The following is a 24289-nucleotide window of genomic DNA, read 5'->3' as shown; positions in this document are numbered from 1 at the left end:
ACCCGTCCGACCCGAATGAAGCCGATGTCTCTTTAAGCCTGAACCTGTTTCAACTCTACAATATTTACATCTGTGTGCGTGTATGTAGAATGATCCATTGCAAGTTATAAACATGGAGAGCACCTTCATGTGCTGCTACACACAACATCTGGTTGAAGCACTGTTTATACTGAATGGTGCATACAGGCAGCATCAGGGGCAGCTTAGTGGTGGCAGGGGTCCTCTGGATCCTCAGGTAAAGAAGGAAGCATCCGAGTAGATCGCCTGTATTAAATACATGGTGCGACTGATGTATACATGTATTTATGAACGCCTGAAGTCCCTTTTGTGCCCAAGTGTGTAACAATTATTACTATGGTACCGATTAAAAAAATAAAAAACAACAGAAAACTGAACGTAGGAGGCACCATTGCTCAACAGTGCTGGTGAGAACCCTGACCATATTCATTTAATTAACTTTTAAAAATGGCACTACTTTACATTTTTAGAGCCTCCATCTTGAAGATGTCACACGGCCCCACTGCCTGTAGACATCCCATTGTTTTCTATTGGAGTGAAACATTCAGCCTGATTATTTAGATTATTTAACAGCTTTTTGACTGTTGAAGTACTCCCACCCACAGGACTTCTATTCTCAGGATTTGCAATCACAAAATTTCCTCAAATCGTGCAGCACTAATAAAAACCTCTGAGTGTACCCATCTATCAGCAAAATGTGTGAGTGGACGTGAAATCAAACGTTGTTCAATGCAATTGGTTTCGTAAAAGTTCAGCTGTGAATGAACGTTTGAATTTGGAAAGCGTTGATGACTAGGGATGGGAATCGAACACCCAGTAATCCAATTCCTAGGAATTATTTGTTTGCTTGCCTGTCAATTCCGCTTATCGGTTCCTCTTACGTCCCAAATATATAACTATAAACTCCTCCAGGTCCTGTATATTGTGTTTATGCTAGCACCAAGTGAAGCTCCTCCCACCAGATAGCTGTTTGCTGTCCACCGCGGAGAATTCACCTCCTCCACCCACAGCTGCACTGTCCTCTGTGCTGTTTGTAGCGTCTCTGTTGCTACGCTAGTCACTTCCAGGTTCTGCACACTCACGCTAAAGTTGCTTTATGTACAGAATTTTCTTCCAAAAACAACAAACTTCCACAAGAACACACACCACGTCACCAGTTTATGTCCTCATAACAAGTAATCAGACACGGGAGACGAACTGGTACTGATCATTGTCTTTAGTTTGATCTTTCACACGTTCACATGTAACAACAGGGACGGCGTCTCTGAAGGTCCATTTATAGAAATGTAAACAAAGGCTAAACTAAAGCTTTACCGTTTAAATACACAATAAGTGCAGTAATATGTTCCTTTTTACAGAGGAATTATTTGTTTTATGTCTGAATTAGTTTTGGATCAAGTTGTTCAAGTTCAAAAGGAGCACTGTAAATATTCTCAAATGTTTGTAGCCAAAATGTGTCATATGTTGTAATAATAATTCAATTTTATATAGCGCTTTTGTATATATTATTATCCAGTGAAAACAATCAATACCTGGTGGATTAAAAGAGAGCTGATATTCCTGCAGGAAATTAAAGAGACAAAGATAATATAATAAGAGTTAAAGCAAACAAATCCATTTGTATTATTTTAATTCCCTCACCCAATGAGAATCGATAAGAGAATTGATAAGGAACTGAATCAATAAGCAGTATCGATAATGGAATCGGAATTGCTAAATTCTTATAAATTCCCATCACTATTGATGACTGCATTGCAAATGCAAACCCCAACTTTATAGCATGACAGCGTGCAGGGTTCTCACCAGGAATTCTTCACGATGTATTTTGTGAAGTAAAGCCATCTTTGTTCCAGTCTTAATTTAAAGCCAAAAGTTATTTGTTGACTTGGTGAAGGGTCATGATGAATGACTTAGAGAGTAACTCATGTTCAGAATAGTCCCAGGAAGTCCCTTTTGTGTCCAAATGTGCAACAATTATTACGACGTACCGATTAAAAAAAAAAACAGCAGAAAAGCCCCACAGCGTCAGAGTCCCTATCCTCAACCGCGCTGGCGAGAACCCTAGTGTATCAAAACATGCAAATGAGGTATTTCTGTGTTGTATTGGGGCTGGATTTTAAATAATGTATTTTTTAAATAGTTCAGATTTCTATTTCTGTTACAGAAGATGATTTTTCTGTCTGTTGTATGAGATACTTTAATATTTTCCTTAGAGACAGATCTAGTGAAACATTTCTCTTAGTGTTATTTGTTTCACACACTCATAAATTAACACTGATAATAAATATTCATAGCCTGTATGCAGAAAGACAAAGATGTGCAGTAGCACCGTGAAAGCTAGAAACGTTGAGTTTCTACATATTTCGCTGAGATTGTGTGTGTGCAGCTCCTAAACACAGAAAGCCTAAAGATAATTAACAAATGCTCTAGTTTCACGAGTGTAAACTCAGCTTTCAGTTCATGCTGTGTTTGTTTTGCTCCACTGCACATCACAGGTTCTTATCTGGCCCAGTGAGGCCCATCTACAACCATTACGCTGCAGCCGCACCAATACTACACGTGTTACGCAAACGTGGGACCGGCCACCGTCACTGGGCACGAGACCAAGACAAAGGGTCCATCCATCCATGGATGGATGCAGGCATGACCATAATAATAATGTTTACATTCCCATTTAATTAGCCTTCTTATCAGTTAATTGGACAATGAATAATCAGAGGTTTGTTGAGTTCAAAAACAACAGTGTTCATGCTGAGTCATGGTTTGAACTCTAAAGCACACCCATTTCTGTATGACTAACGTTTTAATGGATTTACCTTGGTTGATGTAATTAATTACCAGGGCCTTCGATTTTCTGTGATCGAGGAAAACATGGAAATTAATTCCTAAAAAATATTTCCATTACCCTTGGAAACACGCAAAATCTAAAAAGCGCAATAAGAACTGGTAATAGAAACACCTGAATTTTGAGAAAGCCCTCAAATATCGCAAAAAAGTTTTTACGCTTTCATGAGGAGGTTTTTCAGATGTTTTCGATATTGAAATGTGTCGCAAAAGCGCAATAGGAACACTTATTACACAAATACACATCACAGAACTTGACATACCTGGTCACATGACCACTTCTCTCAGAGTAAACATGACATGACATGATATGTGTGGAGGAGACCAGGATATTTCTTACCATTAGACTTAAAAAAATATTAGTGCCACATTAGACGTGAAACAACAAAGGAATACAGAGTGTTCTAAGGAGGTTTGGAGCATATGTCTTCCTGTGGCAAAAGTCTTACGGAATGAGATTTCACAGGAGTTACGAGGCTCATGGCCAAAACAACCTTCAAAGGAAACGCCTTCAAAGTGCAACTATACTTTGCAGACATTTAGAAATAACGCCTTTATTTTGCAAACATCTGTAATGGAAACATAGCTAGAGACATAGAACAACATGGGAAAATATCACATTTCCACCACGCTGTCACCGTAAAACAGATACTCTAATGTTAGGATTAGCAATTGTAGCAAATGGCTAGGCGTCAAAATCTCACGCAAAATCTGGCGTGATCTCAGCGTGTGCTCGTTTTGTCGCATTTCTACTGTGAATGAAAATAAATATTAAATTGATGACAATAATTTAGTTTGTAATAAGAATTGAAATTGTAATTTTAAAAATCTGTTGCTGTCATAATCGAAATGAAATTGTAATTGAGTTCAGACAATTCACTTTGTAATTGTAATTGCCAAGAAAATTCTACAAAAATTGTCAAATATAACTGTGGAACCGTGTTACAGTTCTATGTACAGTTCTACACATGTGTAGTTAATAATTAATAAAATATGTTTTATATCAAGCTTTCCCACATTTGACCATTGAAAAAAATAAAATAAAATCAAGGGGTATACTGACACAAAAAAGGCTCAGACGTCTAGACCAAAAATATTAAACCCTATATTTTCATTAATTACGACGCCTAACAAGGTAGATAGGAAATAAATTAGATGATAGATATTTGTTTTATGCAATGTTTCCCAAAGCTTAACGGCCCATGTACCCATTTATTAGTGTCTACAGGCTCGTCTAAACTCTTTCATGTGTCTCCTCCAACATTAACCTAGAATTTAGGCATTTTTATTCATTTATTTCGGATGTTTTTAGAATTTGATATTTTGGTGTATTTTAAAGATTTGTGCCACAAATTATTATCGATGGATGACGATAAAAAAGTCTATAATGTAAAAACAAACTGACAAATGTTTCTGTGCACCTCCTGAGAGGTGTTTGAGTACCCCAGTTTGGGAACCACTGTTTTTGTGTATTTTACAGCTGATTTAGGACCTGTTATCATGAGAGATGCTAACAGAAAGCCAACACAAGAGGAGGGTTAGCTTTAATGAGGTTATTTAATTTTCATGCTCAGTAAATGTGATTCATTGGAATCAAAATTTAGTAATTGAGAACGTACTGAGGATTAAAAAAAGTATATGGAATTGGAAAAAATGCTGGTCATTGTATTTGTAAGTGAATTGTAATTGACCCCAACCCTGTCAGTGGTGAATCAGGGCGTTCCTAATAAAGTGCCCCCTGACTCTGTGTGTGTGTGTGTGTGTGTGTGTGTGTGTGTGTGTGTGTGTGTGTGTGTGTGTGTGTGTGTGTGTGTGTGTGTGTGTGTGTGTGTGTGTGTGTGTGTGTGTGTGTGTGTGTGTGTGTGTGTGTGTGTCAGAGGGTGGATGATGTAGGAATGAAGGCCTCGTGTGGGACAAAGTCGAGCAGGAAACAAGGCATACGAGGTGAGGCTGGTTACGCATGCATCGTATGTGCTGCATTCATTCATTATGTATGGGAGAGTTATTATGGGATGGATCAAAGAGGTCACACTGTAACATAAATCCATTATTTAGGAGTTAGTATTGACTTACCATGATAAAATGTAACGTTTTCTCAAATATCTATACACAGTATGTATTTTATGTAATGATAGTTTAATTGAGTAATTTACATTCATTTTTTTTTTTTTTTACAAAATACAAGATACATTGTTACATGGTAATAAAAGATCAAAAGGAGGCCGCCTACCCCACATTCAATTATCATTACAAACACTAGTACAGTGCCTGTCGGAATTATGCATGCATGTGGGAGCATAAGTACAATTATGGCCAAATAAGTATGTGTTTGAAGGTTGAATGTACAAAGAGGTGTACATACTCTGTACTCTGTAGTGTTATAAAGGGGTTTATTTGCGGGTGCAAAGTAAAATAGCGTGTGATTTCCCTGGTTTAATTTTATGGGACATGTGCATGATAAATGTGTTTGTTGTTTTTTTTACTCATTTTTATATTTTTTTTGTTTGATGTATTTTTCTGTAATGTATGTTTTTGGAGTCATTATGTGTATTTTTGTATCTTTCTGTTGTCTTTTTGTGCATTTTTTGCATAATTATTGTTTTTTGTTGCCATTGTAGTGATTCTGGAGTCATTTTGTGTATTTTTGTATCTTTTTTAGTGTAGTTTTGTGCATTGTTGTCATTTTGTGTATTTTTTGTATAAGTATTAAGTTTTGTGTATTTTGAGTCATTTTCATATTTTTGTTGTTTGGTGCATTTTTCTGTAATGTTTGTTTTTTGGAGTAATTTTGTGTGTTTTTGGAGCCTTTTGTATCATTTTATGCATTTCTGTTGTCGTTTTGTGTACTTCCTGTATAAATATTGTTTAGTTTTTTGTTTCATTTTACTCATTTAGTATATTTTTTATTATAAATACTGTGTGTGTGATCTCCTCCGTGCGTTCTCTCTCACACACACGCGTGCGTGCCTTGCACATAACCCGTCGCAGATTATGAAGTCACTCAGTGCCATTGACGAGATAACTCGTCATTTGCGTTTTTCCACAGGGATTACTAGAAAACACCCTGGCTGAGGTCACTTAACATCTAAGGGCACAGCGACCAACTGTGCCCTGAAGATGGCAGCAGTGCACCTTTAGATGAGAGATTAGCCATTAGACAAAATACCCCCAGCCTGTGAGCCAGATGTAGCAATATAATAGGTGACATGTAGGAGGTAGCAGCGCACCTTTGGATGAGAGATCATCCATGCTCAGCAGAGCTAAGAGGAAGAGAGGAAAGTAGTTTACGAGATAGAAAATGGCGCTACGTACAGAGCCGACGTTCCCAACAGCGTGCACTCAACCAGAGCATGTGTGGAATTCATGGATAATGTGACGATGGTGAGATAAAACCATAAAAAAAACAGGGCAAGCAGTGGCACTCTGCATGTCGGGGAGGAAGAGGAAGTTGCGCGTGTGCAGACTGATGGGAGAGAAAGTTGGAGGAACGCCAAAATACAGTAAGAAATCCATTCAACTCTGACATAGATAGATAAACAATAATTTTGTCATCGAAAGCCTGGTCTCAGTGTTTTTTTTTTAATGTTTTATATAAGGTAACAATGTTCAGATGTTAGAGTTGTCACTAGAGCAAAAAAAATAATAGCTTAAATTAGCGAGGGCCACGGGCCATTTGTCCCTCAATTTAGCCAAGAATGCCCATAAAATCCTTGTTCCACAGGACAAAACTGCCCATTTGTTGTCAACTTATTATTCTCTGGAGAAGAACGTTGTTTACGGGAGCTCCGCAGCGAAGCCTCCGTGGCTGCAGTGCGCACCGCGCCTCCCGCCCTTAGCTTTCACACCCACAGATGGCGGTGCTCGTCTCAGCTACTTGAAGCTCCCGAGCTGTGATACATCATGAACCACTACGTGGTTAAAACCAGACAACCATCAACAAAGTCAACCAATCCAAGTTCCTCCGTCAGATCCACCCAAAGTTCCACAAACACGGGGACAGAGATGACCCTGTAGCAACGATTATGAACTGGAAACTCAACTAAAGCTAACTATGCTAAACTAACACACCGACACACAGAGCTAACGCTAACCACTCTTTATAAGGAATAGTAAAAAGAACACGTCTTCCTGTCATAAAACCACAGAGAGCCATCGATTTGTTTATGGTCAGATTTAACACTTGTATGAAAGAATAAAAGCTAAACATGTCACACGTTGTGTGAAATACATGTTAGCATAAATAATAATGTCACTATTAATCCGTCCAAACTTGTGAAATGAAATATATTTTAATTATATTTCACGTGTTCACAGACAAAGCTGGTCTTATTAGACTAATGTAACTATTTAGATTATTACACATAAATATACTGAATAATTAAATCATCAGCTTGATCTGGTTTAATTATAGGAAATAATGGTTATTTATCAATCATAGCTTTACGTAACTCATATAAGATATCAAATAATCTAGATTCAGCAGCAGTAAAAACACTATTGGAGTTATTTTTGCTTTTCATGTACTTTTTAGCAAATAATTTCATTTTAAGTGATGAAATAAATGGATTTCATACAATAACACTAATAGTGACCCACATGCACAAATATATTCTATAAAATATCAGCCCATGAACTATATGAGTCAGCAGATATTGCTTTTTTAATGTGTCTAGTGTTGATGTATTCAGATTTATTAGTGATTGTAAGGAACTTGTTTACACTTTAAGTTGAAAATTGTTTATATTTATCATAATTTTTATCATTACTGTGATAAATACCAGAAATTGTTGGGATAATTTTTTTTAGCCTATATCTACACATACAGTACATTCCTACTCTTTGTCCGACGACAACATTTTGCTCTGAAAACTGTTAAAAAACATCTATAAATCCTAACGATAGAATGAATGAGTGATAACACACATTTTAAAGAATCTGATTTTGTAAATAAGTGAATGAAACCGTATTTAGTGCCTCATGAATAGATTTATTTTATAGTTTTTATCACGTCGAGACTGAACCTTGTATTTTCAGTTCATGTTCTAATTAAGATCATTTCTATCATCATTTTGTGTCTTTTGTTGTTGTTGGTTGTCTGTTCTTTTTATTATTCATATATTTTTGTGTAATTTGTAGTGATTTTGTGTATTTTTCTCTTGTTTAGTGTGTCTTTGTTGTCATTTTGTGTGTTGCTGATAAAAGTAAGTATTTTTCTCTCTTAGTGTTTTTTTGTGTAATTTGTTGTTGTTTGTTCTTTTTATTATTCAGTTTATTTTTTCTCTCATTTTGTGTGTTTTTGTTGTTGTTTTGCGAGTTGCTGGTAATATTCAGTATGATTATCATTTCTAACTAAACATAAACATTATAAAAGCCCATATTTTTAATGATTTCATTTGTTATTTTCCTCTCTCTCAGGTACCCCCTGGAGTGCCATCGTGCACCACTAGGGGTACACGTACCCCTGTTTGTGAAACACTGGTATCTGTCATTACATAATGTTTCTAAGTGGGTTCAGGTTACAGGTCTGAAGGGGTACAGGAACTGTGGACAGTTTGGGAACCACTGATATAGAAAAATGAACCAATTAACTGAAGTGTTATTAAAATGTTATTATTAAAGTGGCTCGTGCACGTTGCAGCGCCCCCTGGGGGCGTGTCCTGCAGGTAAACTGGGTACTGCCTGTTCCCTGTGTGTGATCTATGTGATTTGGGGGGGGGGGGGGCTGACACCCCATACTACGTGCGTGCATGTGTGTGCGTGTGCACAACACCGTGCGTGTGTGAGGCTCGTTACCTGCTGCGGGGTCCAGTCAGGCCTGCAGATGTCACTCCTCGATGCGGGTTCACGCAGTCACGCGTTGACGATTCGTTTCCCACGTTAGCTCCGTTAGCTCCCTGAGCTAACCAGGCTAAGTTTAGCACACTTTTTAACCCGTGTCAGCGGCGCGCCGTGGGCCAGCGCGTGCAGCTGCAGTCCGTCACGCGCTCCGTGCGCGGGCCAACGTCAGCTCGTGTTGACAAACACGCCTGGAATCACGCACACGGCTAGCCAGGCTAGCCTTAGCCTGCGCTGGATCCGGGACTAATGCACTCTCTCCCCGCGCTGTCCCGACCGGGACCCGGCGTGCTGTGAGCGGGGCCGGGCGTTAGGGAGCTCCGGGAAGTGTTCGCGGTTGGTTCCGTTGCGTTTCGGAGACGGTGCCGCGCGGTTTTTAACGAACTGAGTTATCGCTGTGGTGTCCGCTCTCCGCCATTTTCCAACCCTCTCTGAACACAAACAAACAGGGCGCGCACCACCGCCGTGCGCGCTCACAGTGACGGCTGCGGGCGGCAATAATAACAACAAATAATGCAAAATATCAAATTATTGTTAACATTGTAGTTATAATAAAAATAATTATTACATAAAATGCACAATATGTTATTATTATATTACTTTTACATTACATTAATCCACTACAAAAACACACAATTAACAACAAAATGACTCAAAAACACACAAAGAAACAACAAGAAAATGACTCCAGAAACATCACAACAAAAACTCACAAAATATCAAAAATACAATAAACGACTCTTACAAACAAATAACACACAAAACAATTTTAAAAAAACATAGAAAATGACCCCAAAAGCAAACACAAACAACAGAATTACACAAAATGACTCCAAAAACTCACAAAACATCAAGGGAATATGTTATGAATCTAGATTACCCCTTATCGCGCTAACTTCCAGAATTTAATCAGTGTGTGCTGAGGGATATTATATAAAGGAGGGTTAACAAACTCTGGGTCAACATACCCTGCGATGGGAAACTCTGGGTATCGGATTCATTACAGCTGGTATGAATTGGGTCAATCAACCTTGAGTATGTAAACCTTGGGTTGCTTACGTGCATGCTCCCGATAAAAAGCCATCATCAATGGATCGACAATTACACGAACTGCCATGGTAACCACCCGGAAGAAAGTGATTTATTCACCCTGATGGTGAAATAAGCTGGTGCTTGAGGAATATGATCATGTTCTAAAAGTGCGTTCACACTGAACACACCATCAGTGATTATAGTGGATTAAATCACCCATGATTAGTCGGGCTTTTTGGTCGCTTCAGTGACGTGACGAGCGGTGAATAATATGAATAAAATGTGTTTGACTAGACGTGGCAGCAGGATAGGATGGCTGCATAGAGAACCCTCCTGTTACACTGGATATAAAGACAGTGACAGCCGCTTGATATCACATTATTTATATTGATTTTTAATGTAATATTGTCACCAGAGTCATCTCAACATCCAAAAAATATTTAAGTAGTTAAGTCATTAATTAATTTATTCATTCATTGATACGCTATAGTGAGGCTGACTGCATCAGCAGAAACATACTACAGTGAAACAATGTGCTATCATCCCAGTGTGTGATAAATGAGTCTACTTGAATAGAAACACGTGTGTGCTGTAATAAAGTTTAACTGCAGAGCGCTGTCCGTTTATCATCCAATGGATTCATATCATAAATAATCTAACTGTGAAGACACTCGCTCTGCCAGTTCTCTTCATTGATTGGTCAGACGCTGCAATCTCCTCCCCTTTTATGTGAACGTGCACATACTCAGGCTGAAAACACTAAGCTAAAATTAGGGTGTTGTTATCGAGATTCGTAGGACAGCTTCTCTCTGACAATGGGAATGTTTGGTTAGTTGAAGCCCGCTAATGGATATAAACCCAGGATATAATTATCTAGATTCGTAGCATAGGCCCAAAAAGACTTAAAAACATAGAACACAAAAAGAATATATAAAACGACTCATAAAAACATGCAACACACAAAACAAATAATACACAAAATGACTCTAAAAACACACAAAGAAATGACAGAATTACACATAATAGCTCCAAAAACTCACAAAACAGCAAAAACAGATAAAATGACTGCTAAAATCATCACAACAAAAACACACAAAACATAAAAATTACAAAAAACAACTCCTAAAAACACACAAAACAATTAAATAATACACAAAAATCATGCCACACACAAAAACAATTAAAAAACGTAGAAAATGACAAAAAACACACAACAGAATTACACAAAATGACTCCAAAACCATCGCAACAAAAACTCACAAAACATCATAACACACAAAAGGACTCCAAAAAACAAAAATACACACTCCAAAAACACACAAAGAAACAGAATTACACAAAATAGCGCCAAAGACTCACAAAACATAAAAAATAACCACAAATGACTCCTAAAAACATCTATATATATATATAAAGCAAATGGTTGCTTTATATTGTTTTGTTATGTTTTAGATAAATAAATAAATCAAATCGTATTCATTAAAAAGTGCATCATCACTTCAGATGGAGGTGGAACAGCTGGCTCTCTGGTGCAGTCAGAACCATCTGGAGCTGAACCCGCTCAAGACTGTGGAGATGACAGTGGACTTCTGGAGAGATTCCCCCCCCCAACACACACTATTTTAAGCAGCACAGTGTCTACCGTGGAGTCTTTCAGGTTTCTGGGATCCACAGTCTTGCAGGACCTGAAGTGGACCTCCCACATAGACACAATCTGAAAGAAGACACAGCAGAGGATGTACTTCCTGTGTCAGCTGAGGAAGTTCAACCTGCCCCAGGAGCTGCTGATAATGTTCTACACCTCCTTCATTCAGTCAGTTCTGTGCACCTCCATCACTGTCTGGTTTGGATCTACAACCAAACTAGACAGACACAGACTAAACAGATAATCAGGACTGCTCTCATCCAGGACTTATACCTGTCCAGGGTCAGGTAACATCACTGCAGACCCCTCCCACCCTGCACACAAACTGTTCAAACTCCTCCCCTCCAGCAGACGTTACAGATCACTGTACGCCAAAACAACCCACCATAAGAACAGTTATGGGACTCATTTTCAGCCCTGGAGCTTCATACCTCAGACCGGCCCATGATCGAAACATATAATAATAATAATCATATTCTAACCTTAGATGTTGAGTCTACAATAGCATGCTGTTCTGTAAAGCCTTGTATTTCAGTGGATTGTTCTGAAACAGTGATTCTCAACTGGTGGGTCGTGGACCTGTACTGGGTGGGTCGCAGACAGCTGGTCAAAATTAAATAAATGCTTAATGTCTGTCATGTTGTATTTTATTTTGAAAGAAACTTTTCTTTTGATAGGCATGCTGTGCATGCCTATCAATGCATGTTACACAGGAAAATATGTAGATTTATGTTGGAAAAATTATATGTGTTTTCAACAGCTATTTTTTAAAAACATTTTGTTGGTTGAACTCTAAAAAAAAGAAGAAGAAAAAAAAAAAAAGTGGGTCGCGATTTAATGTTCGTGGCAAAATGTAGGTCCCAGGGTGGGACCAGTTGAGAACCACTGTTCTGAAATATTTCAATTCAGTGCAGGTAAGGTTTGCTTCAAAATGTAGAATTATTTCTAGATGAGCTCATACAACACGTCCTTTTCAAAGATAGCAGAATCTACACTTATCAATGAAGGCAGTACAAAGCTTTTCTGCTGTACCCCCCTTAGAACATGAACAAATCTCTGGGCCCCCCATTGTGACAATATGCTGAAAAAAAAAACAAACAAAAAAATTGGACTATTTTTCAAATCTTATAGAAAATATTGTAAAATTTGCAATCACATATTTCAGAACAATAATACAGGTCTCATAGTTCATTAAATGTATTTTATATCAGCATCACTTATAGAGAACTAGAATGGATCAGCAAAAAAAGTAAACAGCTGTCAGTGGAGGATCAGTGACTTCTGTAGCGTGATCTACAGAGTTATGATTGATGATCGCGCATTAACACAGGTGTCACAGACTGAGTTTACCTCATACTGAGATCAATTATGAGCATATATGCGCACTACCAGAAAATTACTTTTTGCTAAAAAATAAAACAATAATTGAGTTTTGTTTATTTTTGTTTTCAAAGTGAAAGAACATGTTTTATTAGTTTATGGGATTAGGTTAAGGTTAGAGTCACTCCGGACTTGGATTCAGGAATAAAAGAAAGGGGGACAAGATCCAAAAAAGGTTGGGCACTAATGGTTTAGAGTTGGATAAACAAAGGCTGGTTACTGTCAGTTACTGTCAGTCAGCTGATGTTAGTGTATGACATTCACAAGGCTGTGGATGAAACCAGAAACTTTACTACATTATACAGCTTTGGGCCTCATGTGAGAACAATAAATATATACATTATTTCTCCTACTCAGTCGTCCTCTCGTCACCGCCACTTCTTCTTTGGGTCATTTAATTCATTAAAAAAAAATATATATATATATATATATACACACACATTTATTTTCTAGTGTATTTAAAACAAGTTATTTTTTGTTTAGATTACTCCTCTAAATTTTATTTGTTATATTTTAGATATTCTATTTATTTTTTAAATTTACTGGGTTTTTTCATGTGAAGCAGCAGCAGCAGCAGAAGCAGAAGCAGCAAAAGCAGCAGCAGCAAAAGCAGCAGCAGCAGAAGCAGCAAAAGCAGCAGCAGCAGAAGCAGCAGCAGCAGAAGCAGCAGAAGCAGCAGCAGCAGCAGCAGCAGAAGCAGCAATAGAAGCAGTTCTACTCTGAGCTCCTTTCCAAACTTTCAGCTTGTTGCACAAATGCAGAGAAGTGGAGAAATGTTGATTAAAAACGACTGAATGACACTGAAGGAAACAAAGAAAGTTATTTATTCATGTAAACAATAAACATGCTCGATGGCACCTCTCCAGTTCTTCTCCTTTATCGTGGCTCCGCCTTCAAATGTCTTTAATCTGATATTTATTGAGCCTGTGACGTCCTTCAGAGTTAAAAACGTGCTGTTCCTCTCACTGCTGGAGGTCATTTGAAGAGTTTGAACTTGCGCAGCAGCGGCTGGACCGTCTCTTTGGGGTACGGCTTCAGAGCCAAACACGTAGGAATGTTCTCAGGCTGCTCGATCCACAGCTTGTGAGAAACGCCGGCCTGGGTCAGAGTCTCCGACAGGCCGGAGAGAGCGGCTTCGTCTGGAGCCTGAAGACCACAGAGAGAACGGCTGACGTTGTACACGTGGATCAGAAGCTGGAGTTTAGAGCTTAAATTTGGGCTTTTTATTATTGAGTCTGGCAACCACACATGTTGTAAATCTTTTTTTTAAATAAATTCAAGGTATAATAACTTAAACCATGTGATTTTCTAATGGAGTCTGGCTTTTTTTTTTTTTTTTTTTAAATATTAAGCTTTTAAAACGGACTCTGACCCCTTACTCTATGCATATTGTCTTAGCTTTTTAGTTATTTTTAATAGAGTCTGGCTTCCACCTACATCTATAATAGTGTTATATTCATTTTTTTTTCAGCAAGTCTGGCTCTCAGCCCCACCTTTACATGCTATGTCAAATATGTTTTTTTTTTTTAGCACTGCAAAAATTTTCTCTCACGTTGGTTCCACTTCAAATTAACAATAGCTGTCAGTCACAGCTGTACAAGTGTTAATATCTTATTATTATATTATTATTATTATTATTATTATTATTATTATTTTAACTCTGGCTCTCACTCACAGCTGTACAAGTGTTAATATTTTATTAGTATTATTATTATTATTTTAACTCTGGCTCACCCCCAGCACCACCTTGTGCATCGAGTCCAGCTCGGCCAGGTACCGCTGAGTGTCCGGGTCCCCGTAGTGCAGGTGGACCGCGGCGGTAGCGGCGTGGCAGGCCTGGGTGATCACGGCCCCCAGAGGCCACGACAGTCCGTGGACCAGGTCGGAGCGGACCACCACGTACTGGACCAACCGGACCGGAGTCACCGATCCATGCACCGCCATGACGGACGAAACCCGGAAGCGGAAGCAAGCTTTGACATCCGGGTCAACAGCGGTCAGCGCGCCAATCGCTGCTGCCACCCCGAGGTAGATTGTAGTACTACAGTTTGATAAAAAATTAAATAAAATTATATTTTCTTTTCTTTTTCAGCTGTGTTTTTTTGGAATGTCTTTTTTTAAATGTTATTTCTAGATTACGGTCCTCTAAATTAATATTTTTTATTTATTTTTAAAATTATCTTTCTTTTTTCTGATTATATATCTTTTATTTTAAATTTTCTTTTTCGACATTTTTCGATTAGTCAACACACTTTTTTTCACTGAAGGAGCAGCAGCTCTACTCTGAGCTCCTCACGCTCAAAGGCTGAGCTCTTCGGAGGAGACTTGGTCTTTAGGCCATTTAATGTTTAGTTTGTGTACTTTTTAATTTAAAGTTTTACTTTTCCCTGCAATTCAAATTTACTTACCAAAAAAAAAAAATGCATTTCAAGAATATTTTTTTCAATTTATTTTAAGAAAGTTTTTCCTTTTTTTAGCTATGTATTATTTAGAAGATGTTTTTAAAGGATCTTTTGAGATTACTGTCCTCTAAATTATTTAATGATTTATTTATTGTTAAAATAAATAAATAAAAAAAAAAAAAAACATTAATTCATCTTTCATATTTACAATTAAAACAAATTAAATTTGATTATTGTTATATTATTATTCTGAAAATAAATATTATTATTATTAATATTATTATTACTCTGGTTAAGAGAAGCTGTAGCTGCTTCTTGGAGATTCTTGTTAGCATTAGCATTAGCAATAGCATTAGTCTTACTGGATCACAGACTGTCACAATCAATCAAAATTAACAACACGATTACATTTTCTGACTCAAGTGATGTTTAAATTCAACTGGTTCCTTGTGTTAATAAGTGACTTGAGTCCAAGAGTCAGTTGGTTGTGTTAGAAGTCTTCAGTCTTCAGGTAAAACCAGTTTCACCAAAACACCAGAGCAACATAGTCTCCCTCCTGTAGAATATTAAATCTCTTCTTCAGTTTTTAGCTACTGTATTCCTGAGTAATTTATCACATTAAGGAAGTACATTTTATGATGTACAGGATGGTGACAAGCAAGGGAACTTATTTCCACTTTGAAATGTTTGATGTTAAAAGCCTGAATTCAGTCATTTATTATGAGCTTTTACAACCAGCATCTGCTAAACGTAACCCAGCAACGCTGAGCATTAAACATATTATGTTTATAGTTGTTATCCAGCTCAGTTAATAAATATATCATGATTTTATATACATATATGGCCTATGCTACGAATCTAGATAATTATATCCTGGATTAATCTCCGTTCGCGGGCTTCAACTAACCAAACACTCCTAGCCAGAACAAAACCTGCTCCGACCAGGCTCGTCGTTCAGCCTAAGTTACCATGGTGATTTAGCTCCGTTAGCGAGCTTCGTGGTCCAGCACACACTAGAAGTTAGTGCGATAAGATGTAATCTCGCATTGTAACATAGGCCCATAATGTTTCCCAAACAAACAACAAAATCACAGAAAAATACAAAAAAAAAAAAAGTACAGAAAAGGACAACAAAATGACTATAAATGACAGAAAAATACAAAAATTACACAAACATACAACAGAATTACTGAAAAATACCACAATTTTGCAAAGGACAACAAAAATGATGCAACAGGATGACAAATACACAAAAGGACAACAAAAATACACAAGAGGAAGACAAGTACATAAAAGGACAACAAAAATGACAAAAAATATACTCAAGAGGACAACAACGACAGCTAAAATACATAATACGACTTCCAAAAACAAACTAAATACAGAAAACCACACCTACCATTTTTGTGCCCTGTAGGAGAAAATGAACTGTTTGCTAATGCTGAATAAGCTAGCTAATGCTAAATGATTTGTTAGAAAACCCAGAGTCACATTCAATCAAAATGAAACGTGCAAACAAAAGTAAATGTCACAATAATTATTTATTAAGCATACACATTATATATAAATATAAAATATGCTATTTTTGTTTTAAAATCGGTGAGACATCATTATATCTGTGTTGAGACAGACGACCATACAAACAGGTTTGTTTTGATATTCTACCAAAATTTGGCTGAAACCTCTATGTAGACTTAACAAACTTGCGGCGATGGATCCGTCCTGTGGCCGGTCGGAGCCAGACTCCGGTCCGTCCTAAAGTCTACGATGCCCAACGTACAGAGAGCACAACAACCTACCACTGATTCTGTACATATATAATTCCTACTTGAGTCCAACGATGGCATTTAGCAGCGTGATGATGCACCAATTATATATTTTTTTTCTTGATCTAGATCCCAAGAAACTGCCCGAACAAGTCATGGTAAATTAGCTTAGTTTAGCCTAGCTAGAAATCACATAACAATTGTTCATTTTGTGATAAAAGCACACAGTTGGTTCAGTTTTAAACAAAGAAGACATGTCGATATGGAGCCAACTTGGACTTTGAATGGGGCTGCCATGGCAACCGCTTCTCAAAATGGCCGACACGGTATCAAACTGTTCCCGTAACAAAAGTTGCTACTAGCTATAGGCCTACAGAGTTTTGTTTATTAGAAAATTGGAGCCACAGTGTTGAGCTTATGACGAACGTTTAGGATCACAAGCATAAAATACTACAATATTTACAATTTACACTTAACTTTACGCAAGCTTTGTACACGATCCGAGTTTCACGTTGACACTTTTCATCACAAGAGTCAAATAAATAGGCTAACTATATACAATTTACATGAAGTTTTACATAAACCTGGAATAAACTCTAATGAATCAATCCCGTTTTAGTCGTTTATGGAGTAAAATTCATTCACTTTTTAGATGTTTTGTGGGTTTTACTTGTAAATTATGTACAAAAGAAATAGCAATTACATTTGTTCATTGGAGGCCATTTAAAATCCTAAAAACAAATGTAAGGTTTGCCCTGAATTTAATTATTGATTATTGAAAAGAATATTGTTAAGAAAACAGTCGCTATGGCTGCAGATTGGAAAAATTGTTGCCATGGCAGCCATTTTGAAAAATGGTTCCCATGGTTAATCCAAATCCAGGTTGGCTCTGTATCTTCATCTTTCTAGAACGACTTTGACTACGTGCGAACCAGTTTTGATGATTTTATCGTAAAAACAAACAGTTTTTGTGGTTATCTGCGGCTCCATGATGAGGTAAATGAAGGAAATTAACAATAAACGTACGAATGATGGTTGTTCCCGTCACTAAGAGAGAAAAACTCCACAGTGAAACAATCAGAGAACCAAATCAGATCAGAGCGATGGCGAATGTCTGGGTCGAGTTCAGCTCAGTTTGACCTCAGCACAGTCGGGTTTAGTTAATGCGACGTTCAATTTAAACCAACCCTGAAGACACAGAGCGTGTCATTCTGCTGAGTCACTGTCAGTTTAGCTGAAGCGCTTCATTTCGCTGTCATGGTCAGGTTAACGTCAGTTCTTCATTCTGCTCACATTAGCTTGAGCGCTTTATTCCGCTAAGTCACTCATGTTAGCATAAACATTTCATTCCGCTGAGTCACTCATGTTACCTAATGCATTTCATTTCATTTCACTGAGTCAATGTCATGTTAGCTTACTTAAGCGCTTTATTCTCCTACGTCACTCCTGTTAGCTCAAGCATTTTATTACGCTAAGTCACTGATATTAGTTCAAGGGCTTTATTCCGCTGAGTCACTCATGTTAGCTTAAGCACTTTATTCCGCTATGTCACTCATGTTAGCTTAAGTGCTTAATTTCTCTGAGTCACTCATGCTAGCTAGTTTACATGTTTTATTCCGCTACGTCACTCATGTTAGCTGAAGCGCTTTTTTCTGCTACGTCGATGTCATGTTAGTTTAAGCACTTTGTTGCGCTAAGTCGATGTTATGTTAGCTTAAGCATTTTATTCCGCTACGTCACTCATGTTAGCTAAAGCGCTTCACTCCGCTGTGTCACTGCCATATTAGCTTAAGTGCTTTATTCTGCTGAGTCACTCATGTTAGCTTAAACCCTTCATTCTGCTGAGTCATTGTCATGTTAGCTCAACTTTAAATCCATAGGGCTAATTAAATGTGATGCTAGGATGTCGCTCTCTGTTCTAAGATGTAAAAACCATTTCAAACTAAAGCTTTGAAGCTTCATCTCAAACATTCAATCAATTCATTTAAGTTGTGTTTATTACATCTTGACATTGTTGACGACTGCTGTTGTTTATTGTTGTCATTTAACTAGTTTTTCTATATGTTTTACATATTTATACCTTTGTACTTTTATCATCTCCATTCAGATATTCATAAATCACATTGTTACTCATTTTCAAATTCAAACAATTCCTTTACTTCTGTTTTCGGGTGAAAAAAAACAAATGTGTATGAAAATTAAAACGTCTCATATTAACCGTCCATCTTTGAGTAGCTTGCAGGGGAATTCTGATAGGTAACCATGGGGACAAAATCTACCATGGTAACAGTTTCCATGGCAACCCCCCAATTTGAAAACTCCAACGTGCATTTATCAAAAGAAATCAGCCTTAAACTAATAAACGAGTGTCTTTTTTTAGTCAATTTTTAGAAATATTTTGAAAAGATCAAATTACAGTTTGTTTCTAGACAATTACAAGGAGAAATATCTGTCGGACCAATTAGAAAACATTTAGCTTTATTTTGAAAATCACAGATTAAAAACACAAAAATATTATTATTATTGTTGAATAAATAACACAAATAAACTTTGTTGGTTTATATTAAACTAAAGATTTTTACCTTCACACATTCGTCGTTCGTTTGTTTTAACGCACCTCCTTTCCAAGCCATGATGCATTTCCTTCTTTTATTTTGAAAACCTCTCCACGTGTATAACATGGTGATAAAATAAACTCTGACCACTTTTTTAAATTTTTTGGTGAAGTTGAACTGAGCTGGTACCCCCCAAAAAAATGATCAAAATGACGATAAATAACAAAGACTTTTTCAACGTTTGTTCTTCTTCTTTTTTCGTGTCTTTTCTTCTTTTTTTTTTTTTTTTTAATCTCAGTTTATTGGTTAAACCACATGCTGAGTCGGTGACGTGTGTCTGCAGGTCGGTGGTGGATCAAAAGGAAAAGTACTGGGCGTACCACTCCTGGCGCTGAGCCTCGGCAGAGTCCATCGTGTCCTTGGTTTCAGGAGGGCTGAGGGGGCGGAGCCAAAGAAACACAGAAAACAGGAAGACAAGACAGAAAGAGAGAGAAAAAGAAAAAGAAAAGCAGTCAGGAAGGAAGAGAGAAGTAGAAAAGTAGAATATAATCATGTATAGAGTTTAGGGTCAGGATCCTGTGCCTAAAAGTTACACCAGAGACGTCAATTTTTATCACGGGGGCGGGGCCACAAACATTTTTTTTTAATGTATTTTTGTATATTTGTCTCAATCTTGTGCGTTTTTGGACTAAGTTGGTGTATTTCCGCTGACTTTTATTGCATTTTTTTGTTTTGTGTAATTTTCTGTCTTAGGTGGGATTTTGAAGTCACATGACTTACTTCTACTTACTGACATTCATCAACGTTGACCTTATGAAAAAGACCTGTGTGAGTTACACATCTGACCACTAGATGGCAGCAGAGTCATTTAGCTTTGTGTGTACTGTGTGTTAAAACTCACTACACACACTTATCTCATGCTCTCATTTCTTCGTCCTGTTTTTTTTGGCCTTATATCAATTTTTTCTCTAATTTTTACATTTGTAAAAGTAAAGAATGGGCTCTGAATACAATTTTGCATATTTAATAAATACATATAATTTGTATAAAAGTTGCCCTACAGATGAAAGATTAGATAGTTCTTCATCTCTCTACAACGTTTAAATTTGAAAGAACTCAAAAGAAGGGAAACATCCCAATGTGGCAACCCACATGCACACGTCTTCACCTGGTGGTTATGTTATATATTTTGTGTGGTCCCCAAAGTAAACGCACAAAATGAAAATGCACAGAAAATATTCACAAAACAACATTAAAAAATGCCAACAAAATGACACAAACGAACAAGAAAATTACAGAAAAAAAAACAAAAAATACACAAAAGGACAAAATAATACAAAAGACTGTAAAAATACATAAACATGACTCCTAAAAATATACAAAATACAGAAAAACACACGTATCCTTTTTGTCCCCCCTAATCTTCAGACTGTAAGTGTGTCTAATATTTAAAATGTAAAGCAGAAGCAGCCAAACGGGGTCAAAGCATCTCCAACGAGATAAAAACAAACACTTTAAATAAGAGCAGAAATAAGAGCGGAATAAACATTTCAGATATAGAGCCGACCTCAAACTGTCAGTGTGTGTGTGTGTGTGTGTGTGTGTGTGTGTGTGAGAGAGAGAGAAGTCAGAACAGTCCTGTCTGACTTTACCCTTTGTTGTGCATTTGTTAACAAGCTCCCAAGTCTCACACACACGCGCACACACACACACACATGCACACACACACACACACACACACACACACACACACGGCAGAACATGCAGCAACAAAGCGTTAAAACGACAACCAGTGACATGCAGCCACACGTTACATAATTATTGAATTCATTAATCCCTGTATCAGCTCAATCAGATCAGAAACCACACCAACATTTATCTCACACACGCACACGTGGGACATCATGGCGAGCCCACAGCAGATAACCTGGTTTGAACATGTGCAACATGCAGAGGTTTTGATGAAGATGAGGATGAAGAACCACAGAAAGATGATGATTTCAAAGCAAACAGAGAAAGAGAAATAAGGAGAAATAAAGAAAGAACCCCAAAAAGCTGGTGATCATCATGCACTCGTTCGTTTGCATTTCAAAGCCATTCTTTAAAGCATGTCCATGTTTGATCGGTTTCTACGGTTTTCTCCTCAAACACAAAGATTCACCACATGGCTTCATCTCCTTCTTTTCCTGCATCATTCATTTGGTCTTCTTTAATAAAAGGGATTCTCCAAGGCTCTGTCCTCAGACCACTTACTCTGTCACATACAAATACATCCATTTCAACTCTTTCCAGAGTTCTCTTTGTTTAAATTATGTTTCAAAATCGTAATAAATTAGTCGGATCGATTTAGTTGCGAAATTGTTCAATCATCGAAAAGAAAGTGGTTTCATGATGATTTTAGTGTTTTTGTGTATTTCTTCATCGTTATTTTGTATATTTTTCTAATAATTCTGTATTTTTTTGTTATTTTGCTGTAGTTTGGGAGTAACTGTGTGTACTTTTGTTGTCTTTTTGTTGGTTTTTGTGTACTTTTATTTTAATTATTTGTATTTTTGTGTACTTTTGTTGTTTGTGTTTCTGGGGTAATTTTATGTATTTTTGTGTATTCTTGGGGTAATGTTGTATACTTTTGTTATAATTTTGTTATTTTATGTGTACTTTTGTTGTCATTTTGTGCTTCTGGAGTAATTTTGTGTATTTTCACTGTCACTTTGTATCTTTTGTTTGTTTTTGTGTACTTTCGTTCTTGTTTTGTGTATTTTTGTTCTTGTTTTGTATATTTTTATGAATATGAACGTTCATACAGTAGGTGTTCCCCAAGGCTCCACCCTGAGTCCATTTATTTCTACTGATTGGTGGTTATCAATACCTCATTTTCTAAAAAAAAAAGTTTTCAATTGTAAATAACTTATAACTCTATTTTTCTGTTATTTTAGTATATTCTTGGAGTAATTAAGTGTACTTGCGTTGTCATTTTGTGTACTTTTGGAGTTTTTGCCTTTGGACTGAAGGTGTTTGCCATCAAGCGATCATTACTTTTGACTTTCCAAGTCAGCGACGCCTCATTTTTCAAGAAAAAAAGGTTTTTGATGGTAAATAACAAACCTTAGAGAGTTTAAATGGTTTATTTACAAAGACACAAAGGACAGTTTCATGTTTGATATTGAAAAGTGGCTCAGGTCTAACCTGTGAACCTGCGTTTAGCCTCCTGATTCATGGAGGAATGTGATTGGATGATTGATGTTGGCGAGCTGTCGGCCGTCGGAGGCTGAAAGAGTCTCACCTCATGAATTTCTTGGGTTCGGTGGGAGGGGTCGGCGGGGCATGAGGTTTGTTGGAGTTGAAGGGGGAGTTGGGGATGGGCTCGAGGCGGCTGGGCGGGGCAAGGGGCGGGGCAGGGGGCGGGACTGGGACGGGCCCACTTCCTGTGCCCGCTACGCCCGCACCTGCTGCCTCCAGAGCCCTGAGATTGGCAGCGCTGCTGAATCTGCCGGCTGCTGCTTTCTCATGCTTTTTCTTTTGCTACACAGACAAGAAATAAAAAGAACAAGGAGGGGCACGAGGGTCACAAAGGGAAGTAGAAGGCAAAAATAAAACAACACAAAGGAGGAATGAAGGGAGGGGGGAACAAATGGGGGCGGAGCTGGAGAGGTCCACGTGAGAAAACCACAAAAACGTTCCACACTAACCCAATGGCTTGGAAAGCAAAGGAACATTAGGACCCGCCCACATACAAATACATGAAAAATGTTGAAAATAAAGAACCAGACACTAGATGTGTGGGTTGGTAAATAGAGTGCATGCATTACTGTGCCGTGTTCTCAGAAACAACTGAAGAAACAGCGACTCAATGCAAGCTTTTATTTCCTGCTCCACATCAAAACCAAAGGCCATGATTTGTTTTATATCCCCACATTTCACCGCTCGGAAGATTAAAATCCTGTAAACAGACGTGGCCTTGATACTTGGACAGCATTCATCCCACAGCACGACTTCACTATTTCACAAATAAAGAAGTTGACATTTATCAAGTCCTTTCCTGTCCTCTTTCTTCTTGCCGGCCTTAGTTTTGCAGCAGTAAAAATGTCTTGAAACTGCTGCTTTCCCATCTGACAAAGCCATAAACCCTGAGTTCCTAATAAAGGACTTGATGGCCCGATGTGCTACTGTGAATGTTAAAACTGAAAAAACTGGAGCAGATCTTTCAAATTTCTTCAAGCTGAGTAACCATTTCTGGAAACTTGATCTCTTGGCTTCTAATCTCGGTTTGATTGGAACTGGGAGGATTTTTCGGAATGCTGACGATACAAAGTCATTCGTAGAGTCTTTCATGTATTGTTAAAACTGCAACAGACTTTCGATTTTCATCAAGCCAAGAAAAACTAAGGTTTGGAAACTCGTTCTTTGTAAGATCTGTCATTATGCTGACCTAACAGAAATTATTCACAGTGGACATCGTCTTTTAGTTGTGGGTACAAGGTGTGATAGATTTTCTGGTTTGGCCAAGTCGAGACAAACTCAAAAATTCAAAGATTTCTTCCTGAAATCTGGGGCATATTTTCGCGCTTCGCGAAAGTGAGAAAAACTCTGGTCAAGACATTCGATCTCTTCTATGTTTTTTCATTAACATGGTTAGATACAAAATGATGAATAATGGATATCTCTGTTTTGTAGTTAAAGCTGCAAAAGATTTTTAAATTTTTTTCAAGAAAAATCTCTCCGATTGTAATTTGACAATACGAAAGGATTCCAAGTGAATATCGACTTTCCATTGTGGCAAATTTTGGAACAAATCATGGAGTTTCATCAAGG

The 24289-nt window shown here is 37.6% G+C and overlaps 3 protein-coding genes across 6 annotated transcripts in view; all 3 read right to left on the bottom strand.

Moving 5' to 3' along the window:
• ncoa1 (nuclear receptor coactivator 1) overlaps nucleotides 1-9131 on the bottom strand; it is a 67818-nt gene extending 58687 nt beyond the window's left edge. For all 3 annotated transcript variants that reach the window (XR_003672996.1, XM_028440543.1, XM_028440544.1), the window contains exon 1: nucleotides 8656-9131. The gene's annotated coding sequence lies outside the window, so the exon portion shown is untranslated. The remainder of the gene's footprint in view (nucleotides 1-8655) is intronic.
• A 4429-nt stretch (nucleotides 9132-13560) lies between these two features.
• ptrhd1 (peptidyl-tRNA hydrolase domain containing 1) lies at nucleotides 13561-14710 on the bottom strand. Its single transcript, XM_028440550.1, has 2 exons — nucleotides 14489-14710; nucleotides 13561-13900 (listed from the first exon to the last, which is right to left on the bottom strand). The coding sequence occupies exons 1-2, from the start codon at nucleotides 14696-14698 to the stop codon at nucleotides 13730-13732; spliced, it is 381 nt and encodes a 126-aa protein (XP_028296351.1). The 5' UTR covers nucleotides 14699-14710; the 3' UTR covers nucleotides 13561-13729.
• Nucleotides 14711-16678: 1968 nt separating this feature from the next.
• The window catches only part of fam184ab (family with sequence similarity 184 member Ab), a 135579-nt gene continuing 127968 nt past the window's right edge, over nucleotides 16679-24289 (bottom strand). Inside the window, exons 21-22 of one of the 2 annotated variants that reach the window (XM_028440546.1) lie at nucleotides 22761-22999; nucleotides 16679-19911 (exon numbers count right to left, since the gene is read on the bottom strand). In XM_028440546.1, coding sequence (XP_028296347.1) covers nucleotides 19833-19911; nucleotides 22761-22999 — 318 coding nt within the window. In that variant the 3' untranslated portion in view covers nucleotides 16679-19832. The remainder of the gene's footprint in view (nucleotides 19912-22760; nucleotides 23000-24289) is intronic. The other variant, XM_028440547.1, reaches the window with a different exon arrangement.

This window comes from Gouania willdenowi (genome assembly GCF_900634775.1).
Source record: "Gouania willdenowi chromosome 24 unlocalized genomic scaffold, fGouWil2.1 scaffold_320_arrow_ctg1, whole genome shotgun sequence".
Lineage (NCBI taxonomy): Eukaryota > Metazoa > Chordata > Actinopteri > Blenniiformes > Gobiesocidae > Gouania > Gouania willdenowi.
The sequence above is the reverse complement of the archived record's forward strand: the minus strand, read 5'-3'. Positions and strand labels throughout refer to the sequence as shown.

What these genes read in the sequence shown, in the direction of transcription:
- ptrhd1 (XM_028440550.1), bottom strand. Translation starts at nt 14,698, where the DNA reads ATGGCGGTGCATGGATCGGTGACTCCGGTCCGGTTGGTCCAGTACGTG. An exon ending in TGCACAAGGTGGTGCTGGGG is followed by an intron (nt 13,901 to 14,488) that starts GTGAGCCAGAGT and finishes TGTGGTCTTCAG; the next exon opens with GCTCCAGACGAAGCCGCTCT.